Source organism: Sphaerodactylus townsendi, linkage group LG07, assembly GCF_021028975.2.
Source record: "Sphaerodactylus townsendi isolate TG3544 linkage group LG07, MPM_Stown_v2.3, whole genome shotgun sequence".
NCBI lineage: Eukaryota > Metazoa > Chordata > Lepidosauria > Squamata > Sphaerodactylidae > Sphaerodactylus > Sphaerodactylus townsendi.
In genome coordinates, this window is record NC_059431.1 from 114380543 (window position 1) to 114406955 (window position 26413).

The window sequence follows — 26413 nt, forward strand, 5'->3', positions numbered from 1 at the left end:
TGTGATTGGTGTTTGGAATATGCTGCCACAGGAGGTGGTGATGGCCACTAACCTGGATAGCTTTAAAAGGGGCTTGGACAGATTTATGGAGGAGAAGTCGATCTATGGCTACCAATCTTGATCCTCCTTGATCAGAGATTGCAAATGCCTCAGCAGACCAGGTGCTCAGGAGCAGCAGCAGCAGCAGAAGGCCATTGCTTTCACATTCTGCACGTGAGCTCCCAAAGGCCACTGCGAGTAGCAGAGTGCTGGACTAGATGGACTCTGGTCTGATCCAGCAGGCTAGTTCTTATGTTCTTATGTTCTTATGACCTTCATGTATTTGGATCTTTGCCAAATCAAACTCAAATCAAACTTTAAAAAAAAACTCTGCACTTTAAGAACAGGTACACCCTTTTAAACAGTAAATACACACAATATGTTGGACTGAGAGACTCTCCTTGTGGAATACTTTAAAACATGTTAATAATTTTGAGTGAGAATTCTAAACGTATGTGAGATTTTCCAACAAATTGCGATGGACAATACTGAAGTTATCACGGAAACTTTTATGGCATGAACAGTTTCACACACATTCATTTTTCATTTATTTAAACCGGTTTATGCTGCCATCTTAGGAAAGTCTTCTCAGACTTCCACACAGGTCTACACAATGAGGATTAGTCCCAGGAAAGTGATTTTAGTATTGTATTGAAGGTGTTAATCCAATATCCTTATTTACGTTATTTAAAAAGTCACATGTTCTATGCAGAGAAGCAATACACTTAGCTTAACCATCTTTCCAATCCTGCGAAGTTAAACATGTAAGAAGTCGTCCATAATACAACATTCAGCTGTCTTTTATATCAACGTGCTGCATCTTCCTAAAAGTGAAATGACTAATGACTTTACATTGAAAATGCTGGAGGGAAGAATTAGGACTAATAAAAGGAAACACTTCTTCACGCAACGTGTGATTGGTGTTTGGAATATGCTGCCACAGGAGGTGGTGATGGCCACTAACCTGGATAGCTTCAAAAGGGGCTTGGACAGATTTATGGAGGAGAAGTCGATTTATGGCTACCAATCTCGATCCTCTTTGATCTGAGATTGCAAATGCCTTAACAGACCAGGTGCTCGGGAGCAACAACCGCAGAAGGCCATTGCTTTCACATCCTGCATGTGAGCTCCCAAAGGCACCTGGTGGGCCACTGCGAGTAGCAGAGAGTTGGACTAGATGGACTCTGGTCTGATCCAGCTGGCTTGTTCTTATGTTCTTAAACTGAGGCTATCATACTTTGGTTGCATTGTGAGAAGATGAGAGTTGCTGGCAAAGACAATAATGTTAGGAAATGTTGAAGGAAGCAGGAAAGTGGGCAGCTTATTTCTATAGCGACCGGCCCAGTCCCAATAAATAGTCCGAGGGGAAAGATAACATGTAAATTAAGGATTATTCAGACTAAAAAACGAAGCAGTCAGGGTTTGAATGCCGTGGTGTAGGTTCTATAGTGAGCCTACATTTGGAACGCTGTGTATAGTTCTGATTACAGTTATTGTAGCGCTGTAAAAAGGGCAGAAAACTGGCAAAATAAAACAAGGGATTGGGGCCTCCCCTATGAGAAGTTTAGGCCTTTTTGTATTGTACAGAAAAGGAACAAACTAGATGGGACAGCGTCCGTGTGTTCTACCTGTGGACACTGTCATGTCTAATTTGGCCCTAAGGGAGGACATGCTAATATTAGAAGCCATTGAGGTAGATTAAAGGAAAGTAGAAAAGGAACCCCTTCTCTACATGGGGTAGATTAACAAATGGTATTTGCGGTTACTGGGGGTAGGGACGGCCACGAGTTTTGTTGCGTTTATTGAGGGAGCAGGCAAAGGCATACTGGTATTAATGGCCAAGGTGTGAAACAAGGTGATCGTTGTGATAGTTTATGGGACTGATCCAGAACAACTGCTGTAATTTTATGCGACATGCGGGTCTTTTCAGACCGCAGCACGGGAAGGAAATAAGGTGTGTCTGGACCGAAAGCAGCGGGAAGTGCTTCTAGATCATAGGTGTCAAACTCGCGGCCCTCCAGATGTTGGCAGGGGATGATGGGAACTGTAGTCCATAACATCTGGAGGGCCGCAAGTTTGACACCTGTGTTCTAGATAGACCCCTCTGTATATGCTGCATCGTGTCTTCTTCTTGATTGCAAAATTCAGGGGCTTTGAGTAGAGACATAGGACAATTATCCACTGGCGCTCCGATGAGCGATGGGACCGGAAGTGCATCAGGACAAGAAATCTTGTTCTAACATGCTTCCGGTTTGCAGCACGCCGAGAGAGGAGGCACATTGGGGCAACATTTCTTGTCCTGACATACTTCCTCTTGTGCTTCTCCGGAGCAGCAGCGGCGTAGTGGTTAAGAGCAGGCGCACTCTAATTTGGAGAACTGGGTTTGATTCCCCGTTCTGCTACTTGAGCCGTGGAGGCTGATCTGGTGAATCAACTTCTCTGTGCGCTCCAACACATGCCAGCTGGGTGACCTTGGACGAGTCACAGCTCTTCAGAGCTCTCTCAGCCTCACAGAGTGTTTGTTGTGGGGAGGGGGGAAGGGAAAGGAAATTGTCAGCCCCTTTGAGTCTCCTTACAGGAGAGAAAGGGGGGTATAAATCCAAACTCTTCTTCTTCTTTCCGTGGGGAAAGCAAGAGCACTTTTGGTGCGGCTTTTCATGCCAGAGTGGGGTAAGGGCGAAGAAGAAGAAGAAGAAGAAGAAGAAGAAGAAGAAGAAGAAGAAGAAGAAGAAGAAGAAGAAGAAGAAGAAGAAGAAGAAGAAGAAGAAGAAGAAGAAGAAGAAGAAGAGGAGGAGGAGGAGGAGGAGGAGGAGGAGGAGTTTGGATTTATATCCCCCCTTTCTCTCAGAGGGGCTTACAATCTCCTTTCCCTTCCCCCCTCACAACAAACAACGTGTGAGGCAGGTGGGGCTGAGAGAGCTCCAAAGAACTGTGACCCAGCCCAAGGTCACCCAGCTGGCGTGTGTGGGAGTGCACAGGCTGATCTGAATTCCCCAGATAAGCCTCCACAGCTCAGGCGGCAGAGCTGGGAATCAAACCCGGTTCCTCCAGATTAGATACACGAGCTCTTAACCTCCTAAGCCACTGCTGAACAATCAGTAGTGGGCGAGGAACAATCAGTAGTGCCACACAGGCATTCTAAGTAGGGCAGGAGTTATTCAACACACATCTGCGACAGTCCCAGGCCTCAGACTTCAGGGCAGAGAAGATAGGCCAAAACCAGCACACTTCACTGCCAACGTCCCGTTGTTCTCTCTGCATCCTCTGGGGGAGCTGTGATAGACCCACACGCAAAGGCCAAGTCATAGGACGGGCTGTTCCTTCCCATCACAGGGATCGTCTGTGTCAGGCAGAACATTTTCTCACTGCAAGAGGAACAGAGTGAAGTTAGGATAGGTTTGCCAACTCTGGGTTGAAATTTCCTGGAGATTTGGCGGGGATGGAGTTTGAGGAAAGGAGGGCCCTCAGTGAGATAGAGTCACCCTGCAAAGCAACCATTTTCTCCAAGGAAACTGATATCTGTAGCCTGGAGATCTTGGAAGCGAAACAGGGAGGCCCCTGGCTGTATTTGGGTGGGAGACCTCCAAGGAATACCAGGGAGCAGTGGCGTTTCTGCCTATGGGCAAGGTGGGCCGTTGCCCAGGGCGCCCCTTTGTGGAGGGTGCCAAAAATGCAGGTTCGTTTCTGTTTTTTTTGGTGTTTTCAGTGTTTTTCCCGTTTTTGGCCTGCAGGGGGCGTATTTTTTAGGCTACCAGTACCAAAATTTCAGGGATTTTTCAGGAGACTCTCCTGATGATATCACCCAGGTTTGGCGAGGTTTGGTTTATGGAGTCCTACATTATGGACCCCCAAAGTGGGTGCTCCCATCCCCCATTGTTTCCAATGGAAGCTAATGGTAGATGGGGCTACCCTTTTGAGGGTCCAAACTTCACCAATCCTGGGTGGTATCATCAGGAGGGTCTCCTGAACCAAACGTCACCAAACTTGGGTGGTGGATACTTGAAGAAGAAGAAGAAGAGTTTGATTTTTATCCTCCCTTTCTCTCCTGTGCAGAGTGAGTTTACTGGAAAGGGCTTTGAAATAAACTTTCCTTCACAACATTTAACCACCTGATGCCTCAATTAGTGTAGGTGGCTGCTGAGAGCTCCAAAGAACTGTGACTAGTCCATAAGGTCACCCAGCTGGTGTGTGGTAAAATTAGGTGCCTCGAGTTATATGCGGGTCGACTTATACACGAGTATATACGGTAATCTGAATTCCCCAGATAAGCCTCCACAGCTCAAGTGGCAGAGCGGGGAATCAAACCTGGTTCCTCCAGATTGGAGCACACCTGCTCTTAACCACTACGCCACTGCTCTTAGGGGATTGAATTGTTTTGGTCTTTGTGACTCTATTAATATTTATACTTTTCAGCAAGAGCCGCATGTGAATGGAAGAACATCTCCCAAACCAACCTGATTGTCTATGCCCGTGGTGACGAACCTTTGGCACTCCAGATGTTATGGACTACAATTCCCATCAGCCCCTGCCAGCATGGCCAATTGTAGGGGGCTGATGGGAATTGTAGTCCATAACATCTGGAGTGCCAAAGGTTCGCCACCACTGGCTATGCCCTCCACACAAAGCCAGAGAGCTTTTTCTCTTGCCAGAACAAGCTTTATCAAGGAGTCTCTCACTTACCTTGCATTCATAGGAAGGGGAGCAGCACACAACAGGTCGACAACCGGATCCTCTTCCCTGCTCCTTCGCCAGCTCTTGGGGTGGTACAGCAGTGTCACCCTCTCCACCTGGCACAGTGGCATGGAGTGAGTCACCAGGCTTTGGCCCAGGGTCTCCCGCTTGGGTCTGCAAAACCCAGCAAGGGAAGTGAGTAAGCATAGGTGCCTCGTGGCAAATGGTAAATACACTTGCATTTGGCTGCCAAAGTTCTATTATTATCTCAACAACAAAACAACAACAACAACAACAACAAATAAATAACAACAACAACAACAACAACAACAACAGCGCCTTTTATTGGCATATTAATACATCAATGAAAAATAAAACAAAAAATAAAACTACCTGCATGGGTCAATGCAGGAAGGGAAAAAGAACATGTTAAAACAGTTTGCACTGATTATCCATAAAATTAACCAGGAGTGACTTTAAGGTTTCGGCTCTTATTACCTCGTGGAAGGACTCGTAATGGTGGACATGAACAAGTGTCACAATGATGTCTTTTGAGATTTATAAATTGGGGAAGGGGGAAAGCTCTTCAGTTTCCGGGGGACTGATTTACTGGGGAGAGCAAAAGCGAAGGTTAAGGGGGGACATGATAGCCATGTTTAAATATATGAAGGGATCCCATGTTGAAGAGGGAGCAAGCTTGTTTTCTGCTGCCTCAGAGACCAGGACACGGAGTAATGGATTCAAGGTGCAGGAAAAGAGACTCCACCCAAACATTAGGAAGAACTTCCTGACCGTCAGGGCTGTTCAACAGTGGAATTCACTGCCTCGGAGAGTGGTGGAGTCTCCTTTGGAGGTTTTTAACAGAGGCTGGATGAACATGTGTTGACAGTGCTTTGATTGTGTGTTCCTGCATTGCAGGGGGTTGGACTTGATGGCCCTTGGGGTCTCTTCCAACTCTATGATTCTGGTCTGATCCAGCAGGCTCTTTCTTATGTTCTTAGGTTCGCTTCTCCAGTCTAAACATACCCAGCTCCCTAAGCCTCTCTTTGCAGGGCATTGGACTCCAGACCTTCATACGATTGCTCTTAGAAGAGAAATCAATGCAGCCTCTCGTAATTCCAGCCATTGTGGTTGTTTTCTGTCATGCACCACTAGGTGGTGCTCTAGCCAGAGGACAGCAGGTTTGGGAACCCACTGCCTGCCTCTGAGCACAAAAGAGTGACATTTTAAATTTCGGCAGAACCCCCTTCCTGCCCCCAGCCCCTTTTCAATTCCTTTTGGATCAAAACGGCAATGATTAGGAAACTGCCTCCAAATTCCTGAAAAGAGGAAAAGAAAAGGATGGTTGGGTTGCAGGGGGAAACTGCGAAAAGAGGAATTTAGATAATTTATCTTCCCTACAGAAGGCGCTGCCATCTGGCTCCACACTGACACCGTCTCCCAGCAGGTTTGGCTCTGGATCTCTAGCTGTTTTCTTTCTGCAGTGAGATCCTGCAAGAATCCACTGAATGCTGCAGAAACATCTGCAGGTGTCAAACTGCAGATCCTTGGGAGCTTCATGCAGTGGTGGGATCCAAAAATTTTAGTAACAGGTTCCCATGGTGGTGGGATTCAAACTGTGGCGTAGTGCCAATGGGGCTGGGCGGGGCATTCCGGGGGCATGGCCGGGCATTCCGAGGGCGTGACCGGGCATTCTGGGGGCGGGGCATTCCTGGGCGGGGCTGTGGCAAGGACGCAGCCGCTGCGCCGGTCCTTGGACGGGAAACGAATGCACGCAGGCGCAGGCTGCCACGCACGTCGGCGCACCTCTTGCTAGACTGCTTCAAGTTCTGCGCGCTACTGCTGAGAGGAGGGGCGTAACTAAGGCAAAAATCACAAGGCAAAATCACCCATTAGTAACCCCCTCTCGGCACATACAAATAATTAGTAACCTACTCTCGGGAACCTGTGAGAACCTGCTGGATCCCACCTCTGGCTTCATGTCTTCACAGCATCTAATGTTACCAGATCTCTCATAGATCAACCTATCTGGTTTTCTGTGCTACTGCTATAATTCAACTTTGTGCAAATATGCAATCAAACACATGAAACTGCCTTATTTTGCATCAGACCTTTGGACCATCACGGTTAGTACCAATAGTCCCTCTAACTCAGTGGTGGCGAACCTTTTCGAGACCAAGTGCCCAAACTGCAACCCAAAACCCACTTATTTATCGCAAAGTGCCAACATGGCAATTTAACCTGAATACTGAGGTTTTAGTATAGAAAAAACAGTTGGCTTCAAGGCTCGGGAGTAAGCCTGGTGGGGAGTTGCTCGGGAGTAAGCCTGGTGGTAGTCGGTGGCTTTGCTTTGAAGCAACTGTGCAACACTTCGAACGGGTGAATCACAACCCTTGGAGCGTTTACTCAGAAGCAAGCCCCATTGCCAGCAACCGAACTTACTCCCAGGTAAAGGATCATGCTCTAGTTCTTCTCATGAAAATCAGTAGGGTTTAACAGCGCTTAACAGGGTTACCTACACTGCCTCCCCAAAACTAGGCTTAATGCTAATAATCTCCCTGAAATAATTACACTATTATCACATGACAAACTCTGTGCACGTGTGCCCACAGAGAGGGCTCTGAGTGCCACCTCTGGCACCCATGTCATAGGTTCGCCACCACTGCTCTAGCTGCAGTAGGGAATTGCACAGATGTGAGCCACCTGTGGGAGCTACCCTCGCTGGCGGCTGATGATTTGTGTGACACCAATATGGTGTCTGTGTGGCTGCATGGCCATGCGGCTTATGGGGAACATTGGTCAGTACCAATAGTCCCTCTAACTGGGCGGAAGTTCCTTAACTCTATGCAGAACTGAGCTGCCTGCAAGAGCTCCCCCTGCTGGCAGCCGATCAATCTGCGTGGCACCAATATGGTGTCTGCACGGCTCTGCGGCTTACAGGGAACATTGGTCAATACCAGTGGTGTAGCACCAAAGGGACAGGTGGGCTCAACGCCCCGGGCAGAGCTATGGTGAGGACATGGAGGAGGCATGGTGGGGGCGTTCCGGGGTGGGGGGTGATGCAGCAGGGTCGCAGGGCACGCGCGACCCCCTGGCGCGGTTTCCCCTTGCTCCGCCCCTGGTCAATACTGTCCACTCAGACTGGCAGCGGCTCTTCACAGTTGAGGTGGAGGTCTTTCACATCGCCTACTGCCTGGTCCTTTTAACTGGAGAAGTGAGGGGTCGAACTTGGGAACCTTCTGATGCCAAGCAGATACTCTATTGCTGAGCCCTATTAGGTGATGCAGAGAAAAGCCCCTTCCTTGGTCAACACAGAGCAAAGAAAAAGAGCACAAAGAAAGCAGAGACAAGCCGCAGTTGTCCACGATTACTCACACAGTGATGGAGACACTGAAGGTAGAATTTCTGCTCCAGAAATTGATCTCAATGCTGGTATCCAAAATTCTCCTCTGCTGCAAGCGAACTTTAACCAGGCTGTGGTACACTGAGCAATGGAGAAAGCCACACTAAATGGTACTAATTTCTGGCATCCACAGAAGTCTGCTACTTCTTCCTATGTCCATCCAGGATGTAGGAAGGTAAGAAACTGTAGTATTTCTCTGTGTTGGGGGAGACCCTAACTGTTGGTTGGGTGTACACAATTGGCCGAGTTTAGCAGATACCAGATACTAATGAGCTGATTTATATAAATGAGTTGCTTTACTAACTAAAAGGGTAGGGTAACATGGAGATAAAAACAACAAATACTATACCAGTGGTGGCGAACCTATGGCACGGGTGCCAGAGGTGGCACTCAGAGTCCTCTCTGTGGGCACGCGCAAACAGAGTCCCCCCCCCCCCCACACACACACATCTAGGCTGGCCTGGGCTGCTGGGCTCGATTATTAGCATTAAATCTAAGACCTAGTTTTGGGGAAGCAGGGTCGGTAACCCTGTTAAGCGCTGTTAAACCCCACTGATTTTCATGCGAAGAACTAAAGTGCGATCCTTTACCTGGGAGTAAGCTCGGTTGCTGGCAATGGGGCTGGCTTTTGAGTAAACCCTCCTAGGGTCATGATTCACCGGTTGGAAGAGTTGCACGGTTGCTTCAAAGCAAAGCCACCGACTACCACCAAGCTTACTCCTGAGTAACGCACGTCTTGGAGCCAACCGTTTTTTTCTAAACTAAAACCTCAGTATTCAGGTTAAATTGCTATGTTGGCACTTTGCGATAAATAAGTGGGTTTTGGGTTGCAATTTGGGCACTCCGTCTTGAAAAGGTTCGCCATCGCTGTACTATACTGTACTGTTACATATTTACAGTTTTCTCAGCGCGTGGCTAGGATTGATTGAGTGCAGTGGCATAGCGCCCAGGGGATAGAGGGGGCATCTTGCCCCAGGCATGTGCTGGTGTGGGGGTGTTCCGGGGCGTGGCAGGGGCGCAGGGGACATATGTGCCCCGGGCGCAGTTCCCCCTCGCTACGGCTTTGATTGAGTGTCTCGCTTGCAAATACCAGTACTAACACACTCAAGGCAAAATGTTTCCAGTTCCTCATTCGCAACACTGTGCGTTCAAAACCTGCATGTTCAGCAGTTCCTTGTTAGCAGATGTTCTTGTTCCTTTGACATTTGGCCAGAGGAAGTGACATCAGGGACGTTTGTTTCCTAAGGAACCAATGTGGTCCACAAGTTATCAGAGCTGGTCTTATGATGGCTACATCATGTGACAAGTATCATGTGTGAATGGGCCACCACCGATCTCAGGAAGAGCTACCTCTTTCTGGCTGTTGTAGATTTTCTGGGCTGTGTGGCCACGATCTGGTAGTTTTTATTCTGAACGTTTCACCCACATCTATGGCTGGCATCTGCAGAGGCATGTCATGGCAAGATGTATTTCTCTCCAGAAATACATCTTATTGTGACATTCTTCTGAAGACGCCAGCCATAGATGTGGGTGAAACGTTAGGAGTGAAAACTCCCAGACTATGGCCACACAGTCTGGAAAATCCACAACAGACAGTTGATTCCGGCTATGAAAACCTTTGAACTATCTCTTTTGAAAGCGAGCGTGGTGTAGTGGTTAAGAGCAGGTGCACTCTAATCTGGAGAACCGGGTTTGATTCCCCGCTCTGCCACTTGAGCTGTGGAGGCTTCTCTGGTGAACCAGATTAGCTTGTGCACTCCAACACATGCAGCTGTGTGACCTTGGGCGAGTCACAGCTCTTCGGAGCTCTCTCAGCCCCACCCACCTCACAGGGTGTTTGTTGTGGGGGGAGGGGGAGAAGGGCAAGGAGATTGTAAGCCCCTTTGAGTCTCCTTACAGGAGAGAAATGGGGGGGGGATATAAATCCAAACTCTCCTTCTCTTTTCCATCCCTTACGCAGTGCTTTTCAATGGAGTCCATTCAAACATTCAGTCCCGCCAAATGTAGAGAAAGCAAGTGATGAACAACCCTGACTCTATGGAGTTGTGCATTTTGTGTTGCCTCCCAGGAATAGCCCCCAGCCCAAGGCCGCCAACCTCCAGGTGGAACCTGGGAATATTACAGAATTGCAACTCATCTTCAGATGACACAGATCAGTTCCCCTTTGGAGGGTGGATGTTATACCTGCTGAAGTCCCTCCCCTCTCCAGGCTCCACCCCCAAAGCTCCAGGAATTTCCCACCCAGAGTTGGCAACCCTTTCCTCGGGATGTGCCGCTTGGCTACTCACAGCAGTATGGCGCTGACGCAGAAGTGGCCAAGTAAACTTTGACCTCTCGGGGCAGTGGTTTCACCTTGATTCCTCCATTGTCTAAAAGTCCTAAAACAAGAATAGAGCACAATGTGGGTTGGTTGGGACCAAGTCTCCACAGCACAGACTCTGCCAGCGGTGTTGCTCTTTCCAAAATGGCCACCAGTCCCTTCCTGCCCTGATGATGACTGGGCGCCAGCTGGCAATGCCCCAACACCCTGTTTTTGTGTTGCCCAAAGCAGTAGCTTGAGGGGCTAAGTTGGAGAACCGGCTCTGCTTTTTTAGTGAAGGTTTTGTGTGTTCCCTTGAAAATAGAAAATGGCTTCATTAAAAAAAAACTCTTCTTAGAACCACATCTGCAGCCTGGCCATCAAGTTTCAAATGGGACTGTGGTTCTTGCCACCCATTTGCCATGGGGCCTGAAAAGCAGTGGTGGGATCCAAAAATTTTAGTAACAGGTTCCCATGGTGGTGGGATTCATACTGAGGTGTAGCGCCAATGGGGCTGGCCGGGACCCGAAGGGGGCGTGGCCAGGCATTCCGGGGGCGGGGCATTCCTGGGCGGGGCTGTGGCAAGGACACAGCCGCTGCGCCGGTCCTTGGGCGGGAAACAAATGCACGCAGGCGCAGGCTGCCACACACACTGGTGCACCTCCCGCTAGACTGCTTCAAGTTCTGCGCGCTACTGCTGAGAGGAGGGGCGTAACTAAGGCAAAAATCACGTGGCAAAAATCACCAATTAGTAACCCCCTCTCGGCACACACAAATAACTAGTAACCTACTCTCGGGAACCTGTGAGAACCTGCTGGATCCCACCTCTGCCGAAAAGGACTGTTTCATGTTATCATCATGCGAAGGGAAGGATGAAGATAACTGGAGTCTCCTTCATCATGTTCCTTTCCACATCAGCTTGTGAAGATTTTGAAACAGCGGAAACTTTTTAAACCTCATTCTGAGGTAACTGAACTGAAGAATTTGAATTCAAGTTGGCATGGTTGCTTTTAAGCACTAAAAACTGTGTTGTTGTTTTTAAAAAGAATGCACGTGTCAGACTTTCATTTTTCTTTTCTTCCTGCCATAAAAGCTTGTTTTATTTCCCCGAAAAGACCATGAGGCCACTTCCTGGTCTTCTCTGGGCCCCAAATTACCACCAAGTTCTAGATTCCTGGACACCTGGATAGGTCTGATATCAGTGTCTGGTGTTGAGAGCGGCAACATACCTATGGCCGGACAGGAAGGCAAAACTGAGTCGGTGCAATGCACACACCGGCCTGCTAAGAAATCCTTGTAACTGGAGCAGGGGAAAGCGATCAAGGAGCAGGAGTCCTCCAAGGCGCTGACGTAGAAATGCACGGCCCTCATATGGTCACAGATCATAGAGTTATAGGCTGCATGAGAGAAAGAGACAGACAGAGAGAGCATAAATCTGAGACTATTGGGAGACAGAACGGACAAGTCCAAAGAACACCGTCGGTAGGGGAACGTTGGAACAGAGCTGAACAGTTCTTCGGGATGGATTAATCCATGACAAAAGTATAGGGATTTTGATAATGTTCTCGAGGCTAGTGCTGAAATTTTGGTATGGGGGTATGGAAACTCCAGGAGATTGGGGGGTTAGGCTTGGAAAAGGCTGTTTGGGGATAGACCTCAGCAGGATAAAATAGCATACTGCCCATGGGGACATAGGGTATCCTGTGTCCCAAGGTGCACGCCATTTCATCCCGTGGGGCAGTGGTGGTGAACCTTTGGCACTCCAGATGTTGTGGACTACAATCCCCATCAGCCCCTGCCAGCATGGCCAATTGGGCATGCTGGCATGGGGCTGATGGGAATTGTAGTCCATAACATCTGGAGTGCCAAAGGTTCGCCCCCACGGCCGTGGGGGGTGTCAGGCATCGGTTGGGTCCCTTCTGTGGCACGGTGACCCAGCTGGTGCCTGGTAGCGCCCTCTGTGCCAGTGCGCTGCTCACCAGCCAAGCTGTTTGCCACATCTGCAGGCCAGCTCCCGCCCTGCTCAGGGAGCCCAGAAAGAGCAGGAGCCAGCCTACTGCCACGGCACCTGCCCAAGCCGCCTGCCCCTAACACCACCCCCTGCCCTCCCTGCAGGCCGGCACAAGCCAGCCTGCAGGGAGGTTGGGGATGGGGCTCGGGGGCAGGCTGGCCCAGGAGCCCAGGAGCTAGTCTGCTGCCATGGTGCTTATCCAAAACACCCCCCACCCCCGCGCCCTCCCCTTCCCAGCCTCACTGCTGGCTCCGGTAAGTTGGGCGCAGGGGGCAGGGAGCCGAGTGGGGGTGTGTGTGAGGGGAGATGGTTATGCCCCCTGGCGCCATTTAGGTCTGGTATGCAACTGCCTGACCTTTAACGCAGCCGTTTTCCCCAGCCGAACTGATTTTTTATAGTGTTTCAAGTGGGGTGGATATTAACTGAGAGACAGGCAGGAATAGGCCGTTTCCCCACTTTTAAAAATGACGTCGGTTTCATCCGGCGTGGACCTTTTCAGCGCGGGGTCATCAAAAGGCGCTGTTTTCAGCAGCGCCAGAAATGATGCGCACTGAGGGGGCGCGAGAGCGGCAGAGTCGGGGCGGCTGCGTTGTCACCGCCCCTGTAGTGGGGAGTGCCGCTGGACCCCGCGCTACTTGGCAAGAGTAGCGCACAGCAAACGGTGAGTGGGGAAAGGCCCATAGTAAGGAAAAGTACTAACAATTCTTCTTCTCTCTCCTGACTGCTTCCCCACTGTTGAGTCACTTTCTATAGCTGTTCCCTCATACTCTATCTTCCCCTGGGCCTATGAGTTACTCCCCTGTCCCCTTTCCTCACTCAGTTATGAGCACGGTATACAAACAGGATCAACTGTGATCTTCACATGGAAATATAAGGCCCTTTCCGCACGGGCCAATAAACACGGGTGAAATGTGTGTTACACGAACTCATCCTCGCCCCAGCCCATTCGCATACCCATTTGCCTTTGCACAGAGGTGTTTTTTTGGGGGGTGGGGGTCTCTGCCTGCTGCTGACACACAGTTTCAGAGGCAGGCCCAACTGACCCCCAGGGCCATTAAATGGCTCTTTGTCCCTGCATGGCTCTGTAGATGGGAGCCGGGGACTGCGATTCTCTGGTTGGATTGCAGCTACCTAACGCGCCTCACAGCCCTGGCTGTTCGCTCAGCTGCGGCAGCAAGGCACTTTAAAACAGAAGAATTGCACATAACATGATTCTTGAAAAACTCGGGTTGGTGTGGGGGGGAAATGAGGAGCAGATTCGCTTTAGGACTAGGATCTGTGCAAAGTCCCCCCCCCCACCTGGGTTTTATCCTGCCCTTAATCTGTGTTTATTGGCTTGTGCAAAAAGGGCCTAAGTCAGAGGAAAATAAGCAGAGAGTTCGGGTTCCTTGAATCAGCCATTGGGCGAAACAAGGAGAAACCGGCTCCTGCCAGGACAGAAAATAATAAGAAGGAAATAGAATTTAAAAAGACCACACACAGCATACGCAAATTTATGCTCAGACTTACATCTACTCTCATGTAAAAATGTGTGATTTACTTTGGTAACTTTACTATATGAATAAACATTACTCTGATGAATAATAATGGACTGCTGAAAAGCCGGCCAATTTTTGCACAGCCTCCAGGTGGAGATTTTCTCGAATGGCAATAGATCTCCAGACAACAGAGATCAGCATCCTGAGAGAAAATGGCGGCTTCGGAGGATGGCGGCTTTGGGGCATTAGACCCCTCCCCCTCCCAAAACTCCACCCTCCCGAAAGCTCCATTCCAAAATATCTAGGAATTTCCCAACTAAAGTTGGCAACCCTAAATGCAGGGATATTTCCTAGTTGGAGGGCAGGAATGATGAAAAGTAAATATAGCGTGAACCTTTCTCACCAGATGTGATGAAACGGGGACAGCCGGGCTGGTCTTGGCCTCCGTTGACGTAATAATCAATGTGGCCTACAGGGATCCGGATTCCAAACTCTGAAAGAAGACTCTGATCAGATTGGTCCTCGCTCTAGTTTACTTGAAACATTGCAAGCCCCCAGGACTCAGGGGTCTGCAACCTGCGGCTCTCCAGATGTTCGTGGACTACAAATCCCATCAGCCCCTGCCAACTGGCCATGTGGCAGGGGCTGATGGGAAGTATAGTCCATGAACATCTGGAGATCCGCGAGTTGCAGACCCCTGCCCCCAGGTGGAGAGATGGCCACAAGTGATGCCCCTCACCTTCCTGCCAAAGCTTCATTTGTGCACATATGTGGGAAGAGGAAAGGAATCAGAGATCCTTTCATAACATCAGAAGAACAGCCCTGCTGCATCAGGTCTGAAGGCCCACTTTGCTCTATTGTCTCCTTCCAGTTGTGGCTGGATGACTTCTGAAAACTCATGGGCAGGGGGCATTTCTTCCACAGGAAAAAGAGGAAGGAAACACAAGTGCAGCAGCAGTTGGTAAATGGCAGTGGCGTAGCGCCAAGGGGACGAGGGGGTGCGTGACGCACCAGGAGCCAAAAGGAAAGGTGGAATATAAGAAGAAGAAGAGTTTGGATTTATATCCCCCCTTTCTCTCCTGCAGGAGACTCAAAGGGGCTGACAATCTCCTTGCCCTTCACCCCCTCACAACAAACACCCTGTGAGGTAGGTGGGGCTGAGAGAGCTCCCAGAAGCTGTGACTAGCCCAAGGTCACCCAGCTGGCGTGTGTGGGAGTGCACAGGCTAATCTGAATTCCCCAGATAAACCTCCACAGCTCAGTCGGCAGAGCTGGGAATCAAACCCGGTTCCTCCAGATTAGATACACGAGCTCTTAACCTCCTACGCCACTGCTGCTACGGCACTGAATTAATAAATAAACTTTGGACCATAGAATAGCAGGACAGGGGTAGGATCCATCCCAGTGCGTTTAATGAAACTACCCACTCCATCAGTGGCATAGCAAGGTGGGGTGCGGTGGGTATAGCCAACCTAAGACCAATAGCAGTGCGGAGGGTGAGAGGATGGCCTTTCTCCTGGAATGCTGCCCTGGCAGACCTGGCAAAACAGTGCCCTGAAAGGAGTCTGTTTTCAGAAACTCCATCTTGGGACTGTCCGAACTTGTGGGCAAGAATGCCTCAAGGACTTCCCACCCCCCACCCGCACAACTTCATGCCTGGCCCATACTCAGGAACCAGCATCTGAATATGGACAACAGCACAACCGGGGCGAAACCAGTTCTTTTGAATTTGTCTCTCAAGAGTCTCCCTGTGACTCATCGTCCTTGTGACCATATAGGTTGCAACACCCATTAAGGGTCGTTACCTGTTTTGCCCAATAGCCGGCAAAACCCATTGAGATAGTGGGTCAGCCATCAGGTCAAATGGTCTGACACTCAAGACCATTACCTCACCTTGGAAGAATCCTTTGCTTAAAGGATTTCCTTGGACCCAAGTCATGTTTTGCGCTATAAAAGCATGTCTCAGACCCCAGTCAGTCTGAGACATGCTTTTCTCATGTCTCAGAGAAATGATACCACCATGGTGTTTAATATTGTTCCATCAGCGCTGATCATCCAGAGCCTAGTGCTGGCCATTAGGCAGTGGTGGGATCCAAAAATTTTAGTTACAGGTTCCCATGGTGGTGGGATTCAAACTGTGGCGTAGCACCAATTACTGAAGCATGGCATGATAGGGGCATTAGGCATTTTCCCGGGCTGGGCATTTGTTGGAAAGGGTTGTGGCAAGGACGCGAGTCAGCGCCAGTCCTTTGATCGGGAAACGACGCACGAAGGCGCAGGCTGCCACGCACGCCGGTGTATTTTCCTGCTAGATCGTTTCAAGTCTCTCATACATTGCTGAGAGGAGGGGCGTAACTAAGGCAAAAATCACGTGGCAAAATCACCCATTAGTAACCCCCTCTCGGCACACACAAATAATTAGTAACCTACTCTCGGGAACCTGTGAGAACCTGCTGGATCCCACCTCTGCCATTAGGTCTCTGTTTCCTGGACATCCTCTACAAGACTGGTAAATATAATCTTTTGATATCTCATCCCTTCACTCTATATCCAAAACCTGTCTTTCACCTCTAAATTACATCCAAGGAAACCTTGAATGCATGTGTTTTTACCTCAGTAATGGATTGTGAGTGAGATTTTGTTTTATTCCATTTGTTATTTTCCCAATAAAATCCTTTAAAAAAGAAATGTATGTTCTCTGCTGGTTTCTTATGGTAAGCTGAAGTCCGTATACATAGGCAATCTGTGTGTGTATATAGTGATCAAGTTACCCACGCTCCTCAAGCGACTCTAAGCGACCTTGTGCTCTGTAGCTAGTTTCCCCAACCAAAAAGGGTTGTTTCGTCCCACCATTTTGGGCAACAGAGCTCGAGCCCCGGGCGCCAATCCCTGGGGGACGGGGCGTGCCTTGCAATGCCACGCCCCCTCATGACTGCACTCCACCGTCAGGAGTGGACCTCAGGAGCGGAATCAACCCCAGACACCATATTTCATGGCTGCATCTCCGCATCTCCGCATCTCCGCATCTCCGCATCTCCGCATTCAGTCCAGAGGTGGGATCCAGCAGGTTCTCACAGGTTCCCAAGAGTAGGTTACTAATTATTTGTGTGTGCCGAGAGGGGGTTACTAATTGGTGATTTTGCCACGTGATTTTTGCCTTAGTTACGCCCCTCCTCTCAGCAGTAGCGCGCAGAACTGGAAGCAGTCTAGCTTTCTTGCGTGCGTGGCAGCCTGCGCCTGCGTGCAGCCTGCGCCTGCATGCAGCCTGCAGCCTGCGCCTGCGTGCATTCGTTTCCCGCCCAAGGACCAACGTAGCGGCTGTGTCCTTGCCACAGCTCCGCCCAGGAATGCCCCGCCCCCGGAATGCCCGGCCATGCCCCCATCATGCCCCCATCATGCCCCGCCCAGCCGGCTGCATATGTTACTCTTGGCACCAGCTTCTCGCGGGGGTTGGTGCCGAGCGGTCGCTCTTTGTTGAGCTCCTCCACCTTTTAAAGATAAGTTTTAAATTTCTCCTACCCTTTGTAGTTTTATCTCTTAGTATTTAGCACTTTCTTTTAATTTAGAGCTTTCTATTGCAATTTTGTTGAGAGAGACTATATTAAAGAACCTTCTGAGTTGATATTTTAAAACCAGGCTAAAATCCATTACCACTTTAATAATAGCAATGCTGACTAATGAGTCTGTTTCCCTTTTGTTTTTAAAACAAGTTGTGTACTTCTGAAGCCTGGAGCTTCCCTATCATCAGGTGTGGTTGAACTGTTGTTTTTTTTTTACTTTTTTTTTTTTTTTTCTTGGCTCAACCAGAGTGTTTGAGGTTTTTTTTTGCTGGCTCATTCCTCATTCCCTGACCAGCTGGTGTGGAGACGCCAATTTCCCCAATTCTCAGTTAAAAGCCTTGAGACTTCTACTAAAGTTTTTTTTAGGTTTTTTTTAACACCAGCTGTTAAGGTTCTGTTTTATATTATATATTTTAATGAACTTCTGAAGTTTAATGAACTTTTGAAGTTTGCTCTTAAGCCTTTTAGCTACTTTAGTATTTTTTTTACCAGCCTTTACGCCTTAAGCGTCTGTTTTAGCTTAGTGTAATTAATGTCTTCTGTGCTTAATATTTTACTCATTGTCGGATTGTTTTACGGCTGCTATCTAAAAATGAAGAACGGGAGGAAATGGTACCTTTCATCCCCACACTCTCCATGCCAGAAGTCTAGTAAACAGACTAAAATTGACCAGTTTTTTCAATCGACAATTCTCCAGTGGAGGCACTAATTGAGGGATTAACACTATCAAATAGATTTGCTCCATTGGAAGTTAACCTGGAGCTGGAGGATATGTTTCCTAGCCCTGCAGAAGAAGTTTCTGCAAATAAGCCCATATCTCCAACTGGTTTAGGAAAACAGGATGCTTTTAATTCCAAGTTTACAAAAGCCTCCAACAAGAATAAAGAACTAACAACACATGACACTTTATACATCTCGACAGGAACTTTTCTCTAATTAGTTGATTTTAATTTCAAAAAACTCTTGACCTACTTTTAACAACTTTTACCACCCTGGGGGGCTAAATTAGACTTGATCTCCCATCAAACTCTTAAAGACACAAGCTTCTTGCAGGAAATGGATCTGACTTGGTAGCTCCCTTTTATTCAGACACTGCCCATTGGCCTTCAAGGCCTACACTCCACCCGGCAGCTAAAGCTAAGTTAATATGAATTCGTTAATTTTGCAAAAAGATGCCGGAGTGGTGTTGTATATTGGACATTCCAAGCTAAACCAAAATAGGTGGTCAGAATTATAGTGCAATTAGGTTCTCTTTGAGGCCAGTTGTTTAAGAGTGTGCTCAGCATACAAAGATTCAGTTGACTTCATATGAAATACTTGCCCCCTGTGGATTACTATAAAAGAATTGCCCCTAACTTTTAGCACATCTAAAATGCCTTCACTATTGTTGAAACATCGCCACTTTTTTTTCCAGAAGGTGTGATATTAAAATTATGCGTCTCTTTAGGAATACTACTTTTATCCACAGACTCATTGAGGGACACCCATGCTACACCTGACAAGAGAAAATGCAAATTCACAGGAGTTCAACAAAGCGACTGCTGTTGGAAACCCCTAACAAAACTGGACACTCCCCTTCAGAAGCTTTTTTACCAAAGGAATCAAAGAACTAGCGGTTGAGTGGAAGCAACTTGAGATGTCCCTGAATGAAATCCACTCTTCCCACCAACATATCCTTCTTGAGGAAGTGGAGGATGTTTTGCGCCTCAATTCTGCTCCCAATTCTGTTCCAGAGCCCCTGGGGGGGATGTATTATGCTCTGGAAATTTACGCTTCTTGCCCAACCTTACTTGCCTATAATCCTGCAATTCAAAGATACTCGTTCTCCCAGATAACTCTCCTAATGAAGCAAATTGTGTGCCCATAAGTAAAGGGGGGACTGCCAGTCAGGCTAAGGGAGGCAACCCTTATTCAACCAGCCTTACTACAAAGGCCTTGAGGCTGCACCTCGCCAAGATCACAAACCACCCTATTACAATGCCAGAGCCTGCAAGTCCAAAGCCACCCACAGCAGCTCACGGTGAAACACACTTTGTTCCCCAACAAATACTGATCTTACTCCAACACCTATCCAGGCGGCTACCTCTCCTAGCACTTGAGAATGTATATCATCATCAACCTCCTCCCCTTACATTGGGAGGTAGACCTCAGAGTCCACAAATGTACTGGATAAAGATACTCTCCTAAAAACTCCAAAAGAAATCTTGGTTCGAGGAACGCTGAAAGAGCTGAGGATGACCCACTTCAATCAACAGAAGCCCACCCAAACATCAGCATCCCTCTGTCAAAGGAGGTTACTACGTCTCAGAAGACAGATCAGGTTATAGATAATAACAGATCATCTGGGATTTCCATTCAAGTACCGATTGAAATACATGCATTTAAGAGATTCTTGGATAATACAACTCAGCCAAGCCCCACCAAAGAGATTATAATTGACTATTCTTCCACGGCTTCAGATACACATACCTCCATGCCAGACCCGATTAGGCTACAAGGTTATAATGGTTGTGTGGTCCAAAATGACCACGAAATTACAACCATAGACCAATCTCAGTGACGCCAACCCTTATCAAAATCTCTTAGCCAATCTGGGACCAACACAGCATGGGGGAAGTATCTCCAAATCCAAGATCAGAGAAGAGATGTGATTTCCCTCATCCTCGTGGAATATAGCCCGGATGGATCAAGAAATGCTTGATAATCGTTGATTTCCTCACTTATCTACAAAAAATTTACGTTTATAGCCTTACATAAGAAACTTGGTCCAATTCAGAGCTTGCCTTAAATGGCTACCAACAATACTCTCTTCCTGCTACAAGAGTATCCAAGTTTGGTCGTTATTCTGGAGGACTTTCACTATTTGTAGCCAACAGCATCAAAGCAACTCCTCTCGACTCATGTCCCCCTCTTGCACAGGCTGTTTTGGTAGAGGGGGAAGCTCTTCACATGATTATAGTGAACTTGTATATACCTGCTGGATTGACACGAGACTCCTTAATCAACACATGGAGTAGGATATCATCATTTGTAGAAAAGTTAGAAAATAAACAACCATCTACGGAGGTGATCCTGGTAGGCCCCGCCCAGCCCCATTGGTGCTACGCCACAGTTTGAATGCCCCGCCCCCGGAATGCCCGGCCATGCCCCCATCATGCCCCCATCATGCCCCGCCCAGCCCCATTGGTGCTACGCCACAGTTTGAATCCCACCACCATGGGAACCTGTTACTAAAATTTTTAGATCCCACCACTGATTCAGTCCATATGTACTGTCCATAGTATAGTATTCTGCAAAAAAAAGTTTTAACTTGTTCAAAATGCACTGGGCAGTTTTCTTACACTGAGACCCATTCTCTGCAATCTTTCTCTCCTTTCCCTGCTTAGTCTTACACTCTCCTCTTGCTTCAAACCCCTCTTCAAAACACATCTTTTCAGTAGGATCTTTGGCTTTCCCCACAGTATCCAAAAATGTAGCACATCCAATACTTGGTCTTGCTTTGTTATCCTTTTCCACTGATGGCCCAATGGAAAAGGACAATTTGAAAAGGTCAGTTCTTTGGAGGGAGAGACCTTTTTCGCCGGCGTCTTTTTGCCTGCGTCTTTCACAAAGTGCCACAAACATTGGAGATGGTCAACCCAGCTGAGCTTTCCTACACATTACTGCCATATGGGGATGATTCACCACAGGAAAGGTGTCAAACTTGTGGCCCGCCAGATGTTATGGACTACAGTTCCCATCACCCCCTGCCAGCATGATGCTGGCAGGGGATGATGGGAACTGTAGTCCATAACATCTGGAGGGCCACCAGTTTGACACCAATGATGGATTTATACCCCTCTTTTGTCTCCTGTAAGGAGACTCAGGGGGACTTACAAACTCCTTTCCCTTCCTCTCCCCACAGTGGATCCTTTGTGAGGCAGGTGGGGCCGAGAGAGTTCTGAGAGAACCGTGATTAACCCAAGGTCACCCAGGAGGAATATAGGACTGGAGAAACAAACCTGGTCCACTGGATAAAAAGTTAGCCTCTCATGTAGAGGAGTGGGGAATCAAACCCGGTTCTCCAGATTAGCATCCTCTGCTCTTAACCACTATACCACGCTGGCTCGTTTAGTTCAGGCAGAGCAGGGGTGGGCAATTATTTTTTCCATGGGGCCGCATAAGAAACAGAAAATATTGTGGAGGGCCGGGCCAAAAGGCAGGGGGGTGAGGCGCTTTTGAAAGCCCTGCAGAAGCCGGCAGCCAAGGCAACTGGCTTCTGCGGGGCTTTCAAAGACGCCTTGCTCCCCAGCACGGCAGGGGGGCCAGTCAGGGTCATCCGGCGGGCCGGATGCGTCCCGCGGGCTGTATAATGCCCAGGTCTGAGGCAGAGGCTCTGTATAACAGGAAGCTTCCCGACTATAACAGGTGCTCTCAACATAACGGAAGAGGAGGCCTACTGTCTGCATCTGTGTGAATGGCTTCCACAAAAAGGGCGTCTCCAGGATCCAGGCGCTCTTCCTTGCTGGCTCTGGTGAATCTGGGCCCTGCAGGATCCAGACCTGAAACATGGTAAAAAAAATGCAGACATAAAACCCGATCCATTTGTAAGAAGACCCCAGCGGCCTTTGAGCAGGGTTCCCCGACACGGCACCTGTGGATGCTTTTCCTGCCTTCCTTCAAGTGTTTTTAGACAATGGGTGGGGCTTTTGGCACTGGGGTGTGTGACTGGCTGTGCGGATCTGTAAGCAGGGGTTTCCAGCAGCTGACACCACAGCAGTGGTGTAGCGTCAAGGGGACAGGGGTGGACGCACCGGGCACACACCCCTATGGGGGCGTTGCAGGGGCGTTGCAGGGTCGTAGGGCTCAAGTGTGCCCAAGGCGCAGTTCCCCCTCGCTCCGCCCCTGCACCACAGCACAAAGATCTTCACTGTATAAGTTATACACGAAAAGATTGCTACACAATGTGTGTGTGATGTGCCATTAAGTTGCAGTCAACATGAAGGCTGTCAGCTCCAGGTTCAGAAATATCTGGGGATTTTGGAGGCGGAGCCTGAGGAGGGTGGGGTTTGGGGAGGGGAGGGGCTTCAATGCGGTATAATTCCACACAGTCTACCTTCCAAAGCAGCCATTTTGCCTGGAGATCAGTAGTAATAGTAGGAGATCTCCATCTACCACCCAGAGGACAACAACCCTACGCAACACCAGAAAGGAAATTTCAAGACAAGTGAATAAGCACATGTAGTTTCCCATTGCCTTTCTCTACAGTCTTCCCTTCTGAGTACCAACCCTGCTTAGCTTTTGAGATCTGGGGAAATTGGGCTCTTCCAGGCCACCCCCGCTCTCGTTAAACAAACCTTTCTGCACAAACCTTTTAAAACGTTTTCAGGCAGGAAATAAAACATTTCCTCAATGGAGTTCTGCATCGTTTTTCTTTTCCTTTGGTTCGGAAAACGTTTTATTTCCAGCCTGGAAATGCTTTATCTGAATCCCCTTTTTAAACGATTCTTTGGTTTGAAATGGTTTCAAGACATCTTCCCTTGCTGTGCAGGCATATTTAAAACGTTTTATCTTTCCCACTGCTGTTTTCCATGCCTCTGCGCCATCCCCTTCTTGATGCCATTTTATTGCTTCCCTGAGCTCACTCCGTTTCCCCTTGCCACTTTGTTTTCATCGTTTCTCTCTCTCTCTGTTTTTTCTTTTTGGGGGGGGGGGTTAAATGTTTGAGCCATCGAATACACAGAGAATCACAGCTAGGAAGAATTGAAGCAATGAGACATCGATTCTACAAATAACACCCCCACCCCCCACCCCAAAAGGAGAAAACACCTTACGGCGGCCATGAATTATTTCAAGGGGGTGAGTGCAGACAAACATCATGGTAAACAGATGGGGGGGATTGAAAACATTTTGCAAAGGCAGTCAATTAGATGAGAAGTAGTTGTTTCTGTTGGCAGTAGGCGATAGGACTTGCTATAATTTATTCATTTTTATTTTATTAATTAGATTTTTATACCGCCCTATCCCTGAGTTTAAATTATGGACAGAAAGATACCAGCTGGAAATTAGGAACTTTTTTTTACAGTAAGAGTTTTTTACAGTAACAGAGAAATTATTAATGCCCCGCCCCAGAATGCCTGGCCACGCCCCCGTCGTGCCCTGCCCAGCCCCATTGGCACTACGCCACTGTTTGAATCCCACCACAATGGGAACCTGTTACTAAAATTTTTGGATCCCACCACTGGACTAGGGGGCTGGCCAGCTGACTGCCATTTTGGCTGGGTGCTTTTCCTTACCTGTAATCCTTCCAAGGCGGCCTTTGTAGAAATGGCCCACCAGTCCCCCGACGTGAGCACCCAGGCTCACCCCAATGAGGTGGATGGATGTCTCTGGTATGCCCAAGGCCTGAAGATTCAAATAGTCTGGAGTCATTCCTGCAATTTGAGCATTTCTATCCCAAATTTGAGCATTTCTCCCAACTCCAAAGTATGCAACGTCAGGACAGTTACAGGAAGGGTCCCCAACACGGTGCCCGTGTGAACTGTGGTGCATGCTGCCACCTTCCTGGAACCCACCAAGTATTTTTAGAAAGTGGATGGAGCATTTGCTCAGCAGGGCTTTTGATTGGCCTTTGGAGATTTGATTGGCTGCACCGATTAAAACGACATTGTTTTAGTGGCGACTTCCACCGTAGAGGTGGATTCCGCACAACGTATTTAGAACAAGTTGCAATCATTCTAAATGAACCCGTTTTCCTTTTTTCCACTTGCACGAATGCTGTCTATGCGTTCAGGAAGCAATTTGAGCCCATAAAAACAATGTGGATTGTTTTCACGCCTTTGCACAAAAACGCTTCTTTTAAAACATTTCTTTTACAACTCGTGTGCAGCAGTTGAAGGAATACAGAAACGAACCCTTGCAGCCATGCTGATTTTCCCGCAATCTGATTGGCTGCGTAGCGTCGCATGTTCAACATGTGCTGCGTGGAATCCACCAGAGTTAACTTTATTCCCTCTCACTCCTCTTTCCCTGTCTGTTTTTTTAATTATCCCTTTTCTCCCCTGTATTTGGGCTTCCTCGGCATGGTTAGCCCCACCTCCTGCGACAGCCATTTTATGGTTGCGCCTGCCACCATGTGTCAGAATTTCGTGGCCACAGGGGCAGAAAGATTGGAGATGGCGAAGTTAGGGAGTGAGTCTGTTCCAGCCAGGTTAAACAACAGTCTTGCAGCACAAGACAAAACAACATTTTACAGCAAAATAAACACTTATGTAGACAAACATACAAAGGTTTTTAAAAACACTCTTTAGCTCATTCCTCACAGGCAGAATAATGCACTTTCAAACTGCTTTCAGTGCTCTTTGAAGCTGTGCAGAATAGCAATCTCCACTTGCAAACAGTTGTGAAAGTGGTTTGAAAACGCATTATTCTGCATGTGTGGAAGGGGCCTTAGATTCTTCTGTTTAGGAAAGAAAAATCTTCATAAGCCCTCTCTCCCCCACGTGGCGCAGTCCTGATCCAAATCAGGCTCCTGTGTGCCTGAGAATTAGGGAGATCAGGTAACCGAGAACTTCTGAATTGTCTTCAAGGGCTGCCCCATGTAGAACATGTAATTGTAGTCAATCCTAGGTTTACTAAAGGGAGAAGGTAATTCCAGAGGGATACCCATGCCAGTCTGCTGCAGCAAAACTTGGGGCCCCTTAAACTTGGGGCCCCTTAAGGAGCAGCAGTGGCGTAGGAGGTTAAGAGCTCACGTATCTAATCTGGAGGAACCGGGTTTGATTCCCAGCTCTGCCGCCTGAGCTGTGGAGGCTTATCTGGGGAATTCAGATTAGCCTGTACACTCCCACACACGCCAGCTGGGTGACTTTGGGCTAGTCACAGCTTCTCGGAGCTCTCTCAGCCCCACCTACCTCACAGGGTGTTTGTTGTGAGGGGGGAAGGGCAAGGAGATTGTAAGCCCCTTTGAGTCTCCTGCAGGAGAGAAAGGGGGGATATAAATCCAAAACTCTTCTTCTCTCTTCTTCTCTTAAAGACTAACCAAATTTTATTCCAGTAGAAGATTTTGTGGACTAGAGCCATGAGCTAGTGGACTGGAATCCACAAAAGCTGCTAGAATAACATCCTCTCAGTCTTTACAGTGCCGTGAGACTCCTTGTTTTATTTTAAAAGGGCATAAACACAGCATGGTCTGTTTCCTACGGGGTTTCCTTATGCGACCTGGGGCCAACGTGCCTTCTCCCAGATGAACCTGCCCTTCTACTCTGGCCATCTTTGGTGGGTCTGCTTTGGGTGCCCCTGCTATCTGAAGCGAGATGAGTGCCAATCTGCAAAAGGGCCTTCTTGGTTGTGGCACTAAAACTGGAGGTTGGCCTATCTCCTTCTACCATGGTCTTCCATCATCAGCAAGTGAAGACCTTTTGCTTAGTTAGGTGTTCTGTCACATGAACACTTGGAACTGCCTCATACTGAATGAGACATCCATCCGCCAAGGTCAGTCGTACCGACTCAGACAGGCAGCAGTTCTTCAGGGCTTCATGCAGAGATCTTTCCCATCCCCTCCTGCCTGGTTCTTTTTACTGGAAGTAGCAAAGATTGAACCCGGGACCTTTTGCATGCCAAGCGGATGCTCTACCACTGAGCCACAGCCTCCCCACCCAGCAAAGAACTCGCTCAAGCTATCTTAGCTCTGATGTCTGTAAACACATTCCCAAACACTCTGTAACAACGCTAGGATGTTTGGGATGCTTTTCAGCGTGCTTAAATGTTTTATACGGTGCAGTGTTTGGTTGTGGGTTCTGAGTTATGATCTGATTATTGACTGTGATGCCTGTGTAACCTCCATGCTCAGAATGGGTTGACCCAGAAAGGGGTGGAGACTCAAAGCAGCAGAAGGCTGCAGAGCTCATATAGTTTGGAAGAAGAAGAAGAGTTTGGATTTATATCCCCCCTTTCTCTCCTGCAGGAGACTCA

General features: G+C 48.3%; 1 protein-coding gene across 1 annotated transcript in view; it reads right to left on the reverse strand.

Annotated features, from left to right (window-relative positions):
* Nucleotides 1-3048: 3048 nt before the first annotated feature.
* The window catches only part of PLA1A (phospholipase A1 member A), a 35303-nt gene continuing 11938 nt past the window's right edge, over nucleotides 3049-26413 (reverse strand). Inside the window, exons 4-11 of the mRNA XM_048503197.1 lie at nucleotides 23737-23845; nucleotides 21901-22002; nucleotides 14305-14394; nucleotides 11642-11809; nucleotides 10402-10491; nucleotides 8086-8194; nucleotides 4720-4884; nucleotides 3049-3404 (exon numbers count right to left, since the gene is read on the reverse strand). Coding sequence (XP_048359154.1) covers nucleotides 3269-3404; nucleotides 4720-4884; nucleotides 8086-8194; nucleotides 10402-10491; nucleotides 11642-11809; nucleotides 14305-14394; nucleotides 21901-22002; nucleotides 23737-23845 — 969 coding nt within the window. The 3' untranslated portion in view covers nucleotides 3049-3268. The remainder of the gene's footprint in view (nucleotides 3405-4719; nucleotides 4885-8085; nucleotides 8195-10401; nucleotides 10492-11641; nucleotides 11810-14304; nucleotides 14395-21900; nucleotides 22003-23736; nucleotides 23846-26413) is intronic.